Source organism: Aethalodelphis obliquidens, unplaced genomic scaffold, assembly GCF_003676395.1.
Source record: "Aethalodelphis obliquidens isolate GAN/ISIS:26980383/991018 unplaced genomic scaffold, ASM367639v1 scaffold1, whole genome shotgun sequence".
Taxonomy (NCBI): domain Eukaryota; kingdom Metazoa; phylum Chordata; class Mammalia; order Artiodactyla; family Delphinidae; genus Aethalodelphis; species Aethalodelphis obliquidens.
In genome coordinates, this window is record NW_020837945.1 from 47,596,319 (window position 1) to 47,613,994 (window position 17,676).

Here is a 17,676-nt window from a genome sequence, read left to right on the forward strand (position 1 = left end):
GAGGGAGAAGCACCTGAAAGGTGTCTTGGGTGATTTTTGCCAATGAAGAAAGTATCACCTTTGAGATAATATCCTGACCATGAAGGTCAAGTTCTGAAGCCAGGTTGATCCAGACTGCATTCTTGAAATGAACCGAGACCAGAAGGAACCTCTTGGAAACATCAGGACCAACCAGCTGTGGGGAGCAAGACTTTGAACAAAAGCCATGTCTGGGTCACCCTGTTCGGGGGCGACTCATCGCAGGGAAGAATCCCATTTGCTTGAAGTTCAGTGCTGGGACAGTGGGTTTCTCTCCTAGAAGTTACTCGTGTAGTGGCATGTGACTGGGAGAACTTGGTACTTGCTAAGGTGATACCACATGCTCTTATGTCACACAAGCCTGTGTGTCTGGACAAGATTACAAATGTAACTAAGCCATAGGAAATAGCTTTCTCTGCAATATTTTAAAATTTGAGATGATAAAAAGGAGAGGAATATGAAATCAAAAGTACATTGTAAAAGTAGCTGGTAAAACATAACAGACATCCACAGGTTCAAAAACTCTTCTTGGTGAAAGGAGGCCCAAGCAGCCTTCCTAAAACTGTATTATTTCCCAAGTTGCACTTACCATGTCCTCGGGTCTTTTAAGGGACAGAAGGAGGCTGGCAGCCAACATGTTCCAACCGTTCCCCACTGGAGTTACATGAGTGCCACCTAGTGTCACTTGCTACTGCTGAAGGGGGTTTGGATAGACCATATAGTTCAACTTACCTCATCTGAAGGAACCGAGGCCCTGAGAGCAGAGGTGACTTAAGCAGGCCACATCTGTGGTGATTAGTGGCTAAGCCAAGACTAGGAATCAGATGTCCTGCCTCAGACGGGACACCTGGTCATAACCTCTGGTGTTTGGGAGTCAGGAGTCCTGGGAGATGAACTGTGCTGAAGAATAAGGCATAAAACTTCCAGGGCCTCAAGTGCCCCATGCATTAAACTCCTAAAATAATACTTGCTTGTTCTGAAAGTCTTTGAGACACAGGAGTAACAGAGAACAGAATCTGAAAGCTAATATGGGTCCCCACAGGCATTTAATCTGCTCTTCTCCTCCACGAACGCCTGCCACTAATCCAGCTGTACAAGTGATCCAACTATTTCCTACAAGCAAGTGCTCTGGTCCAAAGTCATCAGCCTTAAGTCAGGGTGATGCTTCAGCAGTCACCTTTTATGCTTTTGGCCTTGAGCCTCTACCTTTGGGAACAAAGCAAGTCTGACCCCATCTAAGAGATTGATGCCATTGGAATCACCCAGGCTTTGATTTCCGTAAGTCAGGTGTTCTCCAGTTCTCCAAGTAAAGTTTCTGTTTCAGGATTAATCTCAGCCAGTGGTACTTAATGCTACCCGCACATTAGCATCACCCAAGGAACTTTCAGAACACCCCTGTGCTTGGGTCTGACCCTAGACCAGCAGAGTCAGAATCCCTGAGGGTGAACTCCCACATTTTTTTTAAAAGCTCCTCAGGTTATTCCAATGCTCGTGAGATTGAAAATCACAGTGATGGACTGAGCTTGCACTGAATAAGAGAGTAGAAGAGGAAAAAGTAGGAAAGGTGGGCGGTAGATAAGGTTATTCCACCCAGGGTCTTGAACAGAACTTAGCGCTCAGTAAACGAGTGCAGAAAGGAATTTGTCCAAAGGGAAATTGTACAATGATACTGCAGGAATTCACAGTCTATTAATGATTTCAGGCTTCTCTTACCGCCCTGCATAGGAAATATCTAAGAAGAACCACAAGTAAACTTAAAAGTAGGAAAAGCAGGTAGACTAGACAATATAGATCAAGAAGGAAAGTTTCAAAACATGAATACCATTAAAGCATTAGTCACTCTCTGCCATCCTTCTCCCTTCCCGTTTTAAATTTCTTGTTTTCCCATTCAAATCACGTGTAGCGTATTTAGAAACACATGTAACAAAGGGGCCTGCTGTATTCTGAAAGGCTGCCCTCTCACTTCTCTGAGGAAGTGACAACTAAGCTGAGATGTGAAGTAAGAGCAAGGTGTGTACATGTCGGAGGCTGTGTGTTTGGGGTGGGGATTGTTTCAGGCAGAGACAGCATGTGCAGAGGCCATGTGTTGAAAGGCTTATTCAAGGAACAGAGAGGAGGCCGGTGTAAGGGGGAGAGGAAGGTGCTATGAAAGGGGACTAGGATGTTCAGGAGGTGCCAAACCAGTCAGGGCCCGTCCGCTCGTTTTCATATATCAATACATACACACCGTGTACCACTTTCACATACTCAGTCCACCGCACGTTTTCCTGCCTTGCTTTGACCTACTTTTATCTCACCTTTAGTACCAGTGACTGAATGACCTCCTTAAGAAAGTCTGAAAGTGTTTTTTTAATAAAATTCCAAACTTTTATTCTTATTACAAATAATACATGCTCAGTGGAAAAAACGTCTAACAATTTATAGCTGTAGAAGGTCAATGTCCCCTTAAGTCGTGCCCAACCTAAACTATCACAGTTAACAATTCCACATATTCTTTTAGACCTTTCTGTGTGCATGTCCAAATATATCTCTCACTTTTTTTGAAAAGTGGAATTATATTAGACACACCATTTTGCAACTTGCTTTTCTCCCCACCCTTCTGTTTTATTTAAAAATAAAGAAAATGGTTAACACAATTCCTGGGGCATGGAGAAGCGACTTGCTGTTGGACCCAGCTTTTCAAGGCTAGGTAGAACCAGAACATGCACCAACTGAACTCTTCTGTTAGTGGTCATGGGGTGGGAGGGGAACTTTAAGAGGTTTTTTTTTTGTTTTTAAATATTGGGAGTGTTGGGAGAAGGACTGCATTATATTTATTTTTTTAAATTTTTTTTTGCGGTACGTGGGCCTCTCACTGTTGTGGCCTCTCCCGTTGCGGAGCACAGGCTCCAGACGCGCAGGCTCAGCGGCTATGGCTCACGGGCCCAGCTGCTCCGCGGCATGTGGGATCCTCCCGGACTGGGGCACGAACCCGTGTCCCCTGCATCGGCAGGTGGACTCTCAACCACTGCGCCACCAGGGAAGCCCAAGAGGTTTTTTTAATTGAAAAATTTTCAGCTTTATTGAGGTATAATTGACAAAATGGAAAGATATTTAAAGTGTACATGAAAAAAATAAAGTGTACTTGGTGATGACTTGATATACTTATTCATTGTGAAAAGATTCCTCCCGTCTAGTTAATTAACACATCTACAACTTGCTTTTTTTTGCTTAATACATGGTAGACACCTTTCTGTGTCATTATATATAGCTTTACCTCATTCTATTATATTTAACAGCAACATAATATTTCATCATATAGAGGTACCATCCAATGATGGACAATTAAGTTGACTCCAATTTTTTTTGCCATTACAAGCCAAACAGTACATCATTGAGCATCCTTGTATATGCTCTTCCTCAATTGTGCAAATATCTCTGTAAGGTAAATTCTACAGAGAATATTTCAAAAGGTACGTATACTTTAGATGTTGATGAGTATTTCCAAATTCTAATCCAAAAACATTTGCACAAATTCACTTCCCATAGTGGCATATGAGAGTGCCCATTGCCAGTCTCTGTCTCCTGATTGGTTACCTCTCATCCTACAGAAAGAACCAGAATCAGAATTTTACAGGATTTGTATCCTTAGACCTAGTCCATTTTCTGGGCCACAGCCCTATTTCCAACTGCCTAATATATCCCATTTCCATCAAACCTCTATCTGCAACAGATCCCTCCTGAGGGCTCTGCTCCTGCTGTGGCTACTATCATCAGGACCACATACCCCTTCTTTTGTCTCATATCTGATCAGGAACTCGGTCTCTCATAATCTTTCTCTTCCCACAATCTTTCTCATTTTTATTACTTTTTTCTAGCTCTATGGCTAATATCCCAGTTTAGGATCTTACTGGCCCCTGGCTGACCTCCCTGTCTCTGATCTCGTCTACCTTCAATCCAACTGTTAATCTTTGTAAAACTGTCCTTGGGTCATAGAGTCCTCTAATATTTGAGAACCTTCAGTTGCTCTCCATTCCCTGCCAGATCCTGGCTGAACTGTCTCTCCCATCACTGGCCTACTCTCTGAACCACCAACATGCCTGGTGCTTTTCTGCATTTGATCTTGTCAGTCCCTCCCTGAAGTTCTTTTCCTTATCTCTGCCTACCTGAAAACTATGTACCCACTGAGCCTAAATATATCTGGGCAAAGAGATTTCCAGATGGAGGGAACACTGGGGTTGCAGATTATGTAGAGCCTCTTAGGACATTGTAAAGACTGTGACTAGGGCTTCCCTGGTGGTGCAGTTGTTAAGAGTCCGCCTGCTGATGCAGGGGACACGGGTTTGTGCCCTGGTCCGGGAAGATCCCACATGCTGCGGAGCAGCTGGGCCCATGAGCCATGGCCGCTGAGCCTGCGCCTCTGGAGCCTGTGCTCTGCAACGGGAGAGGCCACAATGGTGAGAGGCCCGCGTACCGCACAAAAAAAAAAAAAAAAAAAGACTGTGACTAGACAGAATTGAAGCAGATATCATTATCTGTGGATATAGGCTTTGTCTCTGCTCACAGATTATCACCAAATGCTTTATACAAATCAAAGATTTAAAAAATAATAACGTTTTTATGGCAGGAAGAAATTAATTTGCTTCAGGTTAGAAAGGATGACACAAGATTTTGCCTCTCCCAGGAAGGATTTCATTAAGCAGAAGCAGAAACACTCAATCGAGCAATTGCACCTACTTGTGATGCATAAGGACCCTGAAGTAATGTCCTCCCTCTTCTTCTTTTGTGTGTCTTCATTAACTTATTTTTTTAATTTAATACAAACATGACAATCATTTCTACTTCTAAAGAAATGCTTCTTAAATCATAATAGAAAACTACTTGCCTATTTGATCTAACTTGATTTCATATTTATTCATTACTAATTTATAGGGCTGTTGGGAGGATTAAATGAGTTAACAGAAGTGCTTAGAACAATGCCTAGGACATGATAAATGGTCTATAAGTGTTTGCAGTAATAATGTTACACACGCACACATACACACACACACACACACACACACGCATGCACACAGTCCATTCATCCATTTACTCATACAGCAGATTACAGCTATGTATCAAGTACTATGCTATGCACTAGAAATGTAAAGACATATTAAGCTGGTCCCAAGGATATCAGGTCTAGTAGAGAAAACAAATATATAAGCATATAATTTTGAGGAATATTTAAGGGGAAGTGATAGCAAAAGGCAGGAATGAATAATTCTGCTTGAGAGAGAGGGTTACAAAGAAAATGTTGCTCAAGCCATATGGCTAAGTGTAACCAGTTGAAGGAAGTTAGAATGTAACAAAGCAGAGGAAGCAAGTTTTAACAAAGACATAAAGTCATGGAGCAGCAGGGCATATCTGGGGCCTGTAAATATAGAATGGCTGAGGGACCTCCCTGGTGGTCCAGCAGTTAAGACTCCACAATCCCAATGCAGGGGGCCTGGGTTTGATCCCTGGTGAGGGAACTAATACCGCATGCCACAACTAAAAGAAGAAAGATTTCGCATGCCACAACTAGGGATCCCGTGTGCTGCAACTAAGACCCGGTGCAGCCAAATAAATATTTTTAAAAAATCAAGCAACTGACTTAAAAAAATATAGAATGGCTGAAGCATATGTTAAAAGGGAAGATGGGAAAGTACTCAAGATTCTGAGAGTATTGTATCCATGATAAAGAATTTAGACATTCTTTATAGGGGATAATGGGCAATTGAAGGATTTTAGGTAAACTTCCATTTTAGAAATATGCAACAAGAGTCACAAATTCAAATACCTCTGAGGATCAAGCAAATAAAAAATGTGTAAATTGGGGGCTGGTCTCAAGTGGTGGGGAGTGGTGGAGGAGACAAACTGAAAAGTGTATAAAGATATTCAAGTGATTAAAAATGACAAGAGAATATAAGTTGCTAAGTAAATCTAGCCTGAGGGCTGCCAGTTTGAACCCCTAGTGTAGAGCCTGTGTTGACTCTTTGGGGAAGAGAGTGGAAGGAGGTTGGAGACTAATTAAAGACTCCCTTCATGCAAAACAAAATGAGGAGCAAAAGCAAGATAAAAACTGCAGGGGTGGTGAGAACGACCTGACTTGAAAGATACCTAGGGAGGAAAATATGCATAGGTCCATGATGACCCATGGGAAATAAAAAGGAAAGAAAGCTAGAATAATTCCCAAGTTTCTGGCTTAGATGACTAGATACATAATAAAACCATTTACCTCTATAGAAATGGAATGGACTGGGGAGCAGGTAGACATAATGAGTTTGGTTTTAGAAATATTGAGTTTGGAGTGTTTGTGGGTCATCCAAGTGCAAGCTCCCAGCGGTGGCTAGATTCATAGATGCAAACTATAAAAGAACAGGGTTGGAAATACAGATTTAGGAGTTACAGATGGCAATTAACAACACAGAAGTAGTTGATATTGTCTAGAAAAAAGTGTGAGCAAAATTATAGAGAAGAAATTCTTCATCTAAATGTTTTAAATGCTTTTGTTTCTGTGGTCATTTTCATATTCATTATATCCTAAGAATTCTTTTTACTTAATTTTTTAATTCTTTTTTTTGTGGTACGTGGGCCTCTTACTGTTGCGGCCTCTCCCGTTGCGGAGCACAGGCTCCGGACACGCAGGCTCAGCGGCCATGGCTCACGGGCCCAGCCGCTCCGCAGCATGTGAGATCTTCCCGGACCGGGGCACGAACCCGTGTCCCCTGCATCGGCAGGCGGACTCTCAACCACTGCGCCACCAGGGAAGCCCTTTTAATTCTTCTTATGTGAATTTGGAAGGTAGTAATGACAGTGATAAGCTGTACAATTTCTTTTTTTTTCTTTTTTTAATTGAAGTGTAGTTGACAATGTTGTGTCAATCTCTGCTGTACAACAAAGTGACTCATTTATACACATATGGACATTCTTTTTTTAAATATTCTTTTCCATTATGGTTTATCCCAGGAGATTGGATGTAGTTCCCTGTGCTGTACAGTAGGACCTTGTTGTTTATCCATTCTAAATGTAATAGTTTGCACCTACCAACCCCAAACTCCCAGTCCATCTCTCTCCCTCCCTGCCTCCGCCTTGGCAACCACAAGTCTGATCTCTATGTCTGTGAGTCTCTCTGTTTTGTAGATAGGTTCATTTGTGCCATATTTTAGATTCCACGTACAAGTGATATCATATGTATTTGTCTTTCTCTTTCTGACGTACTTCAGTATGATAATCTCTAGTTGCATCCATGTTGCTGCAAATGGTGTTATTTCATTCTTTTTTATGGCTGTGTAGTATTCCATAGTATACATGTACCACATCTTCTTTATCCATTCACCTATTGATGGACATTTAGGTTGTTTCCATGTTTTAGCTATTGTGAATAGTGTTGCTATGAACATAGGGGTGCATGTATCTTTTCAAATTATAGTTTTGTCCAGGTATATGCCCAGGAGTGGGATAAGCTGTACAATTTAGCATGGGTATTAGAGAAACCAGTCTGTAAATAACAGATTCATAGAAATTGTAATACATACCTGTATTTCTTACACATATCGTTAAAAGCATATATCATGCAATTTCATCCAATTACCTTAGATGGTTGCTTGCTAACTCTTTTATTTGGAAAGACATATGCCGAAAAGGAAGGGTGAGTATAAGTGTATGAGGTGAATGGAGACAGATTATACGTAAAGAATAGCACAGCCATTGTCTAAAGATACTGTTTACATATTGTGAGTGTGTGAACTCACAAAAGGCAAGAAGTTAAGTTTTTAAAATGAAGGCTAGTTCCAGCTAACATATTGTTTACAATCTCTGTTTCTAACCAGCAGTGACTCAACCCTAATAAGAGCCTTTTGTCTGGAACATTTGGGAGCAAATCTGGAATGAGGAAAGAGTGAAACAGGCTCCCACGTTAAAGCATAACTATCCCAAACCCAAGAATGGGTCAATCCCTGTCCAAATGTTTACTTTGGGTCCATCTATATAACCTATTAAGAGTCAACTTCAATTAGCAAAGACAACTACTAGAAGGATAAGGGAGAAATATTTTGTTATCACTGTTTGCTCAACACTTGCCCCCAATCCCAACCAGCTGTTTCTATATAGCTGAATGACTTCAACTATTCCAAAATACTTCAAAAAAAATCTTCAGTTCATTTAACAAATATTTATTGAGAATAGACTGTGTCATGATATGACTTAAGTACATATAATACAATATGAACTACATAATTACATAGTTATATGGCACGCAACACCAAATAGATGAAAAATATTCTTTTTTTTTTTACAGTTTCATTCAAAACCAAGAAACTTTAATTTTCCCTTTATAAAAATGCAGTTTGATTTTATCCAAGGATAATATAGACTAATACCATACTTTTCTATTTGGGCACGGGAGTACAAATAGCTGCAGAAGTGCAGGCCGATAACACACCCTATGTGGGTGATAGGATGTGCCTTTCATGAAGATATATCTTGGAATGCCTGCATTGTGCACAGATCCAGATGGTCAGCACTATTAGCATCACCAGGTCTATGAAAAAAGAAATTCCAACTTCCTCTGTTCCAGAAAGATATATAAAAGCAGAGAGAGCTTCTAGTGTCATTGATGGAATCTTCTCATAATTAGGAGAAAAGAGTAAAGAAAGAAAATACAGGGAGATAATTTCATAATAAAATCTTCTCTAGCTCTTGAAATTTTTTTTTTAAGCAGAGATTTACTACTAGAATTTAACAAATTCTACTTGTAATCCCATACTTATATTTTTTAAAGCTCATAACAATCCAGGTAAAAGGCAGGACTTTGAGGTTTTTTTTTAAAGCACAAAAATACTCAGAAAGTTACACCCATAAAAACTTGTAGCCATCTATAAAATGTTCTTTGGGCATAGTGATATCCTTGTCACCTCAGGAAGTGAGGCATGTTGGGGAAAATGTGGGGAAAATGTGGACAAACTGGATCCAAATGAAGAGGAAGGACTTATCAGAAAACTCATCAACCACGGAGTCTGTGCTAACTCAGGAGCCTGGATATCAAACACAAGCAAACACTTGATATATTTTAAATGGAATAATACTTTTACCACATGGAGTATTAAGCAGTCACTGTTTTAATTACACTGAGAATGAATTACAATTGAGGGTTATGATCACCTTAATCAATGAACAACTGCTTGTCATGTCACTGAATTAACAGTTTTACAAAACATTTTAGAAAACTTCTGAAAATCCACTGACAGCAATTGAAGAGACCCAGCAGAGGTCCTGAATATCAGGATAGTAATTTGACCTAGATTCATGTCTTTTATTCTTTTTGATAGCTGTTATCTAAACTCTCACTCCATATTAAAAAAAGTGTTTCCCCATAGAAGGACTGAACATCATGCAGAGATCCTTGGCTTAGAAGTAGGTGCAATAATGTGGCTCTGTATTATTTCCCCTTTGGGAAGAGAATGAACATGTTTTTGGTTGTAAATGAAAGAGCTGTACTATGCTTTGTGCATATTTAATCAAATAGTTTTTAAAATTATGAAACATTTTAGACACCAAAGTATAAACTCTATAAAGAATACTGAACACCTATGTAGCCATTTCTCAGCTCTTTAGAAACAAAATATTAAAAATATAATTGAAGCCATTTCCTCTCCTCCCACAAATGTAACTGTGAGAACTGCAGAACTTTTGGCACCCAACGACTCTGTCCAAACTCTTGCACTAAGAGACTTGATCAAACTCTAGCACGGTCTTTAGCAACTTAAGGCTGTGTCCCTAGGATGACCCTGGCCTCCAATGAACCCCATTAAAATGCCTGATTGAGAAAGTGCAATGGCTGCCAGCAGAGTTTACTGTTTGATCTAGCCAACACCTGATGATAGGTTACTGATGTCTCTTGGAGCATTTACTACAAAGGGCTTACATCTGTGAATATGTATCTATTACAACTTAGACGTGTCCTTCTCAAGGACCTGAGAGCCATTCCTTTGAAATGTAATCATCAAGAAGGGCAGGGTCTCTGTCTCTCAGGCTCTGTGCGAGGGAAGAATCCTAACCTCGAAAATTACCAGCTAGCAGACACAGCTGGTCTAATCACAATTACACTGACCAATGCTTTGTAATTTTTCACTTGTCTGCCTCTGAGTCCCGCTCTCCCTGCTCCCTCTTTCTCCCTTTAAAACCCCTAATCACCTCTGCACAAATCAGAATGGAGCTCAGCCCACGCCCCTACTGTCCGTAGTTTCTGAATAACATCTGTTTTCACTACTTAACTAATGTCTGGTTTTGTTTATCTTTGAGAACTGCCATTCCAATTTTTCTATATATCATTCTTGTGCATTTTTTAAAAGCACAATACATTCTATAAAAATGTATATTGTGCTGCCTATTTTTAAAGCCAAATATAAATGACACCATACTTTACCTACCCTTCCGCAATGTTTTGTTCATTTAACATCATATATTCCAGATTAATCCATATTGTTACATGTGGCTCTACTTCATCAGCATTAGGTCCAGGGCTTACAAAAGCATTTCCCTAGGTCCATCTTCCTGAACCCTGTGCTCAGCCCTAGGCCCAGGGATGGTCAAGGGGAAACCAAAAGCCGGCGCTTTGCTGGTGATGGTAGACACCGAGCTTGGATGTGGAGGCCGAGGAGTCCACCCACGTGGAGTGAAGGGGAAGTAGGGTGGGAAGAGAAGAAACTTGGCAGCTCTCCCTGCTTGGAAATCCAGAGTTCTAGAATTCTAAATTTGGACTTGCCCTTCTGTGTTGTTAGAAAGATATGTTTATAAAGGTGGGAGGCTAGAACATATTTCCTTTACTGTTTAGCTTTAAAATAAAAAAAAAACTTTTAAAGTATTCAAACATAAAGTACGTGGCCTCCATTTGTACTTCTGACCGCGCCCCACAAACAGGGGTGAGCGTGCCTTTTCCTTACATCCCACTCTTTTCTCAAACACAGCTGTTGCACGAGGAAATGGCCCAAATGTGGCTATGCTCCTATCTGCACCCTCCCTGTAGGATTCCCCCCTCCCCTCGCCTCTCCACTATTTAAGACAATCAAACATGACTTTAAGCAGGACGCCAAGACGCAAAGAAGCCGCTAACTGGACGCCAAGAAGCGACCCTCTCAAGGGCCTCCTACTGGGACGCACGCCCTCGCCAAGCCCCGCCCACTGCGCCCGGCCCGGTCCCGCGGCATCCTGGGACATGTAGTCTTTGGATGGGGTAGCGGCTCTCCACGTCTCCTCCTCCAAGTTACCTTTCGCCCTCGGGACGTCGTGACGTTGCGTTCTTCGCGTTGTCGCCTCTTCCCTCTTCCTTTCCCTCTCCAGAAGCTCAGTCCCAGACTTCCGAGGACCTTTTACGACGTTGGGTCTGAGTCGGCCTCGGCGCCAGGTCCACTTTTCGGCAAAGTGACGTGGACGTCAACAGCAATGGCGGAAGGAGAAGAGGTCCTGCCACTGCCAACGTCGGGGGGCGACGGCTGGTGAGTGAAAGCCCCGGGCTGCTTTGCACTGCTTTTCTATTCTGCCTTGTCACCACCTTGCGGGTCCCCGCGGCACCGGCAGGCGCAGGCATGGAACGGGAAGACCCGTCCTCGAAGTCCGACGCCCTGCCCCGCCCCCTCTGCCTACTGGCTCTCCTCTGCCAGCCCAGTCCTGCCCAAGGGGCTAAGCCCGGACTCGATGGGAGAGGGGTGTCGTCCAGCTGCTGGGTCTCAGTTCGGCCCTCCCGGTTCATCCGCCGGTTTCCAAACTGTGCTGGAGAAGAGTGGCTTCAGGGTTGGGTTTGGCCGGAATTCCTGGCCCGGGGAGTCAGAATAGGCTGGTGAGGAAGGAAGATTCGCGGATGCAGATCTCAGGCACTGGAATACCATTTGAAGAAAAGACCCTTGAAATGACCACCGCGACCTTTGCCTGAGGGTTCAGAGGTTGAGAGATACACCCAGGGAGGATCCCTCCCACATAATTCAGACATTTTTTGTGCTAGGTTTTATTTCTCGCTTCGCGTTCCAATAGTTAACACCCTTCGTCTCTTGCACACAAGTCGTCTTTTCCCTTCCTACCACTTTCCTCACAGCTCGATTTCAGAGATTTGGTTGCGTTATAAGACACTGTTCTTGCTTTACTCAAGCCTTTGTATGCTTACCTGGTCTATTCTCAGGGTTGTAGGAGGATCTCGGACAATTTTTGGTAGACTTTAGTCACCCAGTGTCGTTAATCTCTGGGAAAGTCTCCTACTTTTGAATTAATTAATCTTCACAATACACTTTTAGGGACAGCAATGTAAAAAAAAAAGTGGAACCTTTAGAGGCTTGTAGAATTTTTACAATTGATGTAAGTGTATTGACTGCCGGTATTAATTTTATATCTGCTTGTTCATCATATATGTACAGCTCACTGGCACTCTAATTATAATCCAGGGCATTTGTAGACATGGAGTTTAATTCCTCAGGAAGAAATGGAAATCGGTGAAAGGGATAGATAATATAGTAATTGAGAAGTTCAAGTCTCAATTAGCAGACATCTCGCATCACCTTAGTACATGCACTCTCCAAGGTGTAGGATGAAAATTTATGTGACCTAGATGTAGTTTTTTTCTCGATTTGCTTATCTTGGTGTTGGGGAGCTGTAATAGGAACACTCAGTAAGAAGGTAAAATTCCTCTGGTTCTTTGGGAGTGTGAAGAAAAGTGATATGAAAGTTCAGGGAGACAGAAACCATGTCCACTTGGAGTCATTGGGGAAAGCTTTACAGGGCTGGAAGTGTTTGAATTAGGCCTTGAAGAATGAGTAGGATCTAGACCAGCACTGTCCAATAGAAGTGTAACGTGTACCACACATGTAATTTAAATTTTCTAGTAGCCACATTAAAAAGAAACAGGTGAAATTAATTTTAATTATCTATTTTATTTAATTGAATATATCCAAAATATTATTTCAACATGTAATCATTGTTAAAAAAAACAATACTGTTACATCTTTTTTGTATCAAGTCTTAAAATTCGATGTGTATTTTACATTTATCATACATCTCTGTCTGGTTTAGCCACATTTCAAATGTTAAATAGCCACACATGGCTGGTGGCTAACATGTAGGGTCAGATTAACAGAGCAGAAAGTTCTCTATGAAGTAATAGCATGAGCAAGGACATAGGCAAGAAAACTAATGATTTGTCTGGAGCGTAAGGACTAGAACATCATGAAATTTGCTGTTTTGGAAGAGTGAATTTGTTGTATTATAAACTGGCTGTAATAGCTGATTGAAGGCCACAAGGGGAAGTGTTTCTAGAGCTAAGGTGTCTTTAAGTTCTTAGGTTAGGAGGATTGTGAGCAGGTGTCTGATTCACAGGGGCAAGGACCATGGAGTGAATGGTTGCTAGAGGTAGTATTCTCTCTGGCATTTCTGTATCTTTGGTGAGGCTTCCCATTTTTCTCTTTTTATTTTCACGAGTGGAGGAACCCTGAGTGTTCTCTGATTTTTATTCTCCCTCCATTCTCTTCTAATCTATTTCTCTACTCCCTCCACGCACTGGTCCCCTAGAAGTGAGTTTGAATAGAGTCAGAAAAGATTCGGATTTGGAGCCACAAGTTCAGTGAAGCCTCTGTTGTTAGAGTGCTTGTTAATTGGGTTGTTATAGAATGGAGAGGCTTTATTCTTTTTTTAAAAAAAATGCTGTGACATTTTTATTGTAATTTTTTTAGATAGAAATTTTTGTGAAATATATATCTCATTGCCTAACCAAACTCATCTTAATGATTTAAGGTCATTCAGTTTACAAATGTAAGTGTATAAAAATAAAACTAGGGCTTCCCTGGTGGCGCAGTGGTTGAGAGTCCTCCTGTCGATGCAGGGGACACGGGTTCCTGCCCTGGTCCGGGAAGATCCCACATGCCGCGGAGCGGCTGGGCCCGTGAGCCATGGCCACTGGGCCTAAGCGTCCGGAGCCTGTGCTCCGAGGTGGAAGGGGCCACAGTGGCGAGAAGCCCGCGTGCCGCATAAATAAATAAATAAATAAATAAATAAAACTAGGTCCCTGTCCTCAAGGAATTTGTGGACTAGTTAGAGGAGACACATTTAAGAACATCAATAACTGTTATATTTCTGTAACACACTGACACCTTTCGGGCCTATTTAGGCAGGAAGGGTAGATTGTTGCTGTTTAAATGGTCCCCTATAGCCATCCCTTTTTGAGATTGCTTTTTATTAGTTTTTCCTGTTTTCTTTCTTTGTTGTCAGTGGTATCTCCCAGTTTGTTCCTGATCTGTGAAGGTAAGTAACTGAACTTGTTAAATTATCTATTCATTTGTAAAAAGGCTCAGGATGGGGCCTGAAGAGCTTAAAAGTACAAGATGTCACTTTTACTTATTTACAGTTTTTCAATTATGTTCTAGATCAGTGTTTCTCAAAACTTAAGTTTGCATTGGGGTTACCTGGAGAGCGTGTTAAAATGCAGATTCTGATTCAGTAGATTTGCTTGGGACCCGAGATTCCATATTTCTGACTGACCAGCTACTGGGTGATGGCATTTCTGGTTCATGAACCATACTCTGGTTATCAAGGTTCTAGATAATGTGTATCTTCGAATGAGTTGGTCAGAGGAATATCTGTATGTATGTTATCTCTCTGTATGTTATAGTGTATCACCTAATACATTATACTATATATATTACATAATTATACTATAATTTATCTGACTACATGATTTATCATTGCTCTTTAGCTAGCGAACTTCTCATGGGCAGTGCTGATGGCAGGTGGCTCAGTAAATGTTTATTGTCTGAATGTGTGTATGAATGAATACAGACTTTTGTGAAATCATGTGCAGTAATATACCAAGCTGTCAATTCATATAAATTTTCTGACTCCATTGTTTTTGTGAGCTGTGTAATTGTCTGCTGGTGTAATGCTCATTTTTTATGGAAAACCAGGGTTATCAGAAACTGTGTCAGCTCTCAAACTTTCTGAAATTGCAGCCATATAAGCTCAGAGGGCATGGAGAAATCCTTGTAAAAATGTTTACAGTTTGAAATGATTTAAGTTTAATTAAAAAGTTAGTATAAGCTACAGGTTTGAAAATAGAAGAAATGTTAAATTATTACAGTCTAAAGATTGGTCATTATTCTTCTTGGTATTGAAGAAACCAGCTTTGAAATTGAGGCTTTCATTTTCTGAGGCTTTCTTTCTGAAATAACTCCTTAAGATCTAAAGTCATGATTAAAAAAATCTCTTTGGTGTACACATTGATTGTACAACAACTGTTGGTATTCTGAGTTGGCTTAGTTAAAATTTTTTGTACAACTTTTCTTAAATTGTTGCTAAACTTCTATTAAAATTGTAGAAATATCAGTTCCATAAAGAAGCTTCTATTGTTGTAATTTGAAATGCGAATAGGAATTGTTTTGAGAATAATGGGGTCTTTTTCAAAGTTTTGTGCACTTTGTGAATAGTACTCTCAGTGCTTTCCATTTCATAAGCATTGAAATAGAGATTTAAAGGGTCACTTAGGGAGCAGGTGATTGCCATTTCAGACATGATAAAATCAATAAAGAAATACATTTAATATGAAAGAGAGTGTAACCCATTGCTTAAGAAGAATATTGGTAGCTTGTAGTTATAGCAAGACTAGATATTACCTTACAAAAAATGAAGAGAAAATGAACCTTACTGGCTGGAATTAGGAGTTTTTAAGTGACAACTGTTAGATTTTGTAAACTGTAAGTAGAGGGTAGACAAAAATTAGACATTAAGACTTATTTTGTTTATAGTATTTACATTAATGTTATTATTGTAATTCAGATTTTACTGTTTTTAGAGGTAATTCCTAAATAATAATTCACACTTTTAGGATTTTGTTCCTGTGGATGTTTTAATATCCACAGGTAAGAGTTAGTAATTGGTTTTTGCACGCTAAAGAAATGTATTCAATTAATTTATTTCTATTTATTTGTACTCACTGCTGAGAATACAGGTGCATTCCCTATCTGAATATAGTGAGGCACTTCAGGTAATTCTGGAGCACGAGTTAAGTGTACTGCGATACACAGCCAACTCATGAGTAGGTGTCTTCTGAACAGAATTGATAAAGTATGCTTGGCAAATCTTTTCTGCTGCTTATGGTGAAATGTGGATTCTACTTGGTATAAACCAAAGACAGTGCCCCCCCGCCCCGCCCCATGTATCAAAAAGCAAAATAGAGGCAAAGCATTCCTAATTCATTCAGTAAACATTAACTAAATACTGGTTATATTCAAGCTGCTATGTAGTGTTGTAGAAAAAATTTGAAACATTTAAAACCAGAACTGTGCATTGTTCTGACATTCTTGGGCACTGCAGTTTTTCATCATTTTAGCCCTAGGAATAGATACATGAAGATATCTTCTGAAGATACTTAAGTACTTGTGTTGTTGGAAATTACATGCTTTAGCAGAGTAGTATAGGATTATACAGCTTGAAAAGGGACAATGCTTGAAGTGACTTATTTAGATATTGAGAATTACACATGGAAAACAAATCAGTCCCATATGTTAGGTTCATAAGAGCAAATTGTTTGTGGAAATGCAAGAGCAGTAAGAGCCAATTAAAAAAAAACACCTATTTCCTGAAATTTAATGTATATTTGTTTTTAAGAGTCTGTCTTACCTTTTGACCTGAGTCGAGAAAATGATGACTAATTAAATAATTTGTTTCACATCTTCCTTCTTCTCCAAGGTTAAAGGAGGTTTTTCTTATCCCTAAGCAGACATAGCATTTCGTAGTTGGGTGAGAACCCTGTAGCATGTGCTTTCATTACTTTAAAGCAGTTGTTACATAAAGCTAGTTGCTATGGTGGTATTTAATAATTTCACTAAGAAGATATAAGAAAATACTATGTTTACGTAGAGCTTTATCTTTTGTATACTATCTCATTTTGGCTCTTAGAACAATTCTATGCAGAAGGGAAATTATGAATTATTGTCCTTTCCTTGTTAGAGATGAGAGAACAGGCATAGGGAGGTTAGACAATAGACCCAGTGAGTGGAAAATCTGGAACTTAAACTCATGGCTCTTTAAGCCCTGTGCTCTTTCTAAAGTTGATTGTGTGTACAGTGTATAGTTCACAAATACTTTAACAGACAGCTAGAGAGAACCCAGTTAAAAATATGCTAATCCTATACCCAATCAACCATGTGTTTTGAAACATACAATATGCAAAGTTGTGCTTTGTTGAACATATGGTGTGTATTTTCTGTGGCACTTTACAAGGCTCTAAGGATATGCATAAGCTGTGAAACACATTATTTTTCTTGCATCCACAGGAAGGGACAATTCATGAGTGATATGGTGGGATATGATACAGAGCATTATATACTATAACTTTATATCTCTATGGTTTTCATAATGTGTCCTCATATCTCTTGCCAAAAATCACATAAATAGATTAGTTTTTTATCTTAAGATATTATGGTTACAGGGACTTCCCTGGTGGAGCAGTGGTTAAGAATCCGCCTGCCAATGCAGGGGACATGGGTTCGAGCCCTGGTCCGGGATGATCCCACATGCCGCAGGGCAGCTAAGCCCGTGCGCCACAACTACTGAGCCTGTGCTCTGCAACAAGAGGGGCCACTACAAGGAGAAGCCCATGCACCGCAACGAAGAGTAGCCCCCGCT

At 40.4% G+C, this 17,676-nt stretch overlaps 1 protein-coding gene across 2 annotated transcripts in view; it reads left to right on the forward strand.

The window, feature by feature from the left end:
- The first annotated feature begins 11,272 nt into the window (after positions 1-11,272).
- Positions 11,273-17,676, forward strand: part of TBC1D23 (TBC1 domain family member 23) — a 64,320-nt gene continuing 57,916 nt past the window's right edge. For both annotated transcript variants that reach the window (XM_027103348.1, XM_027103355.1), the window contains exon 1: positions 11,273-11,513. In XM_027103348.1, coding sequence (XP_026959149.1) covers positions 11,461-11,513 — 53 coding nt within the window. In that variant the 5' untranslated portion in view covers positions 11,273-11,460. The remainder of the gene's footprint in view (positions 11,514-17,676) is intronic.